Below are 295 nucleotides of genomic sequence, written 5' to 3'. Positions count from 1 at the left end.
CTCTTCCAGAAGGAAGTCCACTGAGGTCCCCTATTCCAGAGGCAGAGACTTCTGGAACTTCTCCAGAAGGCAGCCCGCTGAGGTCCCCTACTCCAGAGGCAGAGGCTTCTGGACCTTCTCCAGAAGGCAACCTGCTGAGGTCCCCTCCACCAGAGGTAGAGGTCTCTATTCCTTCTCTTCCAGAAGGAAGTCCACTGAGGTCCCCTACTCCAGAGGCAGAAGCTTCTGGACCTTCTCCAGAAGGTAATCCACTGAGGTCCTCTACTCCAGAGGCAGAGACTTCTGGACCTTCTCC

At 55.9% G+C, this 295-nt stretch overlaps 1 protein-coding gene across 1 annotated transcript in view; it reads right to left on the bottom strand.

The window, feature by feature from the left end:
• Window positions 1–295, bottom strand: part of ACAN (aggrecan) — a 35,992-nt gene that overhangs the window by 17,092 nt on the left and 18,605 nt on the right. Inside the window, 1 exon segment of the mRNA XM_044918100.1 lies at window positions 1–295. This exon segment is cut by the window's left edge and continues 2,352 nt beyond it; it is cut by the window's right edge and continues 10 nt beyond it. Within this exon segment, the coding sequence (XP_044774035.1) occupies window positions 1–295 (295 nt within the window).

The sequence above is a fragment of the Neomonachus schauinslandi genome, chromosome 9, assembly GCF_002201575.2.
Source record: "Neomonachus schauinslandi chromosome 9, ASM220157v2, whole genome shotgun sequence".
Classification (NCBI taxonomy): Eukaryota; Metazoa; Chordata; class Mammalia; order Carnivora; family Phocidae; genus Neomonachus; species Neomonachus schauinslandi.
The sequence above is the reverse complement of the archived record's forward strand: the minus strand, read 5'-3'. Positions and strand labels throughout refer to the sequence as shown.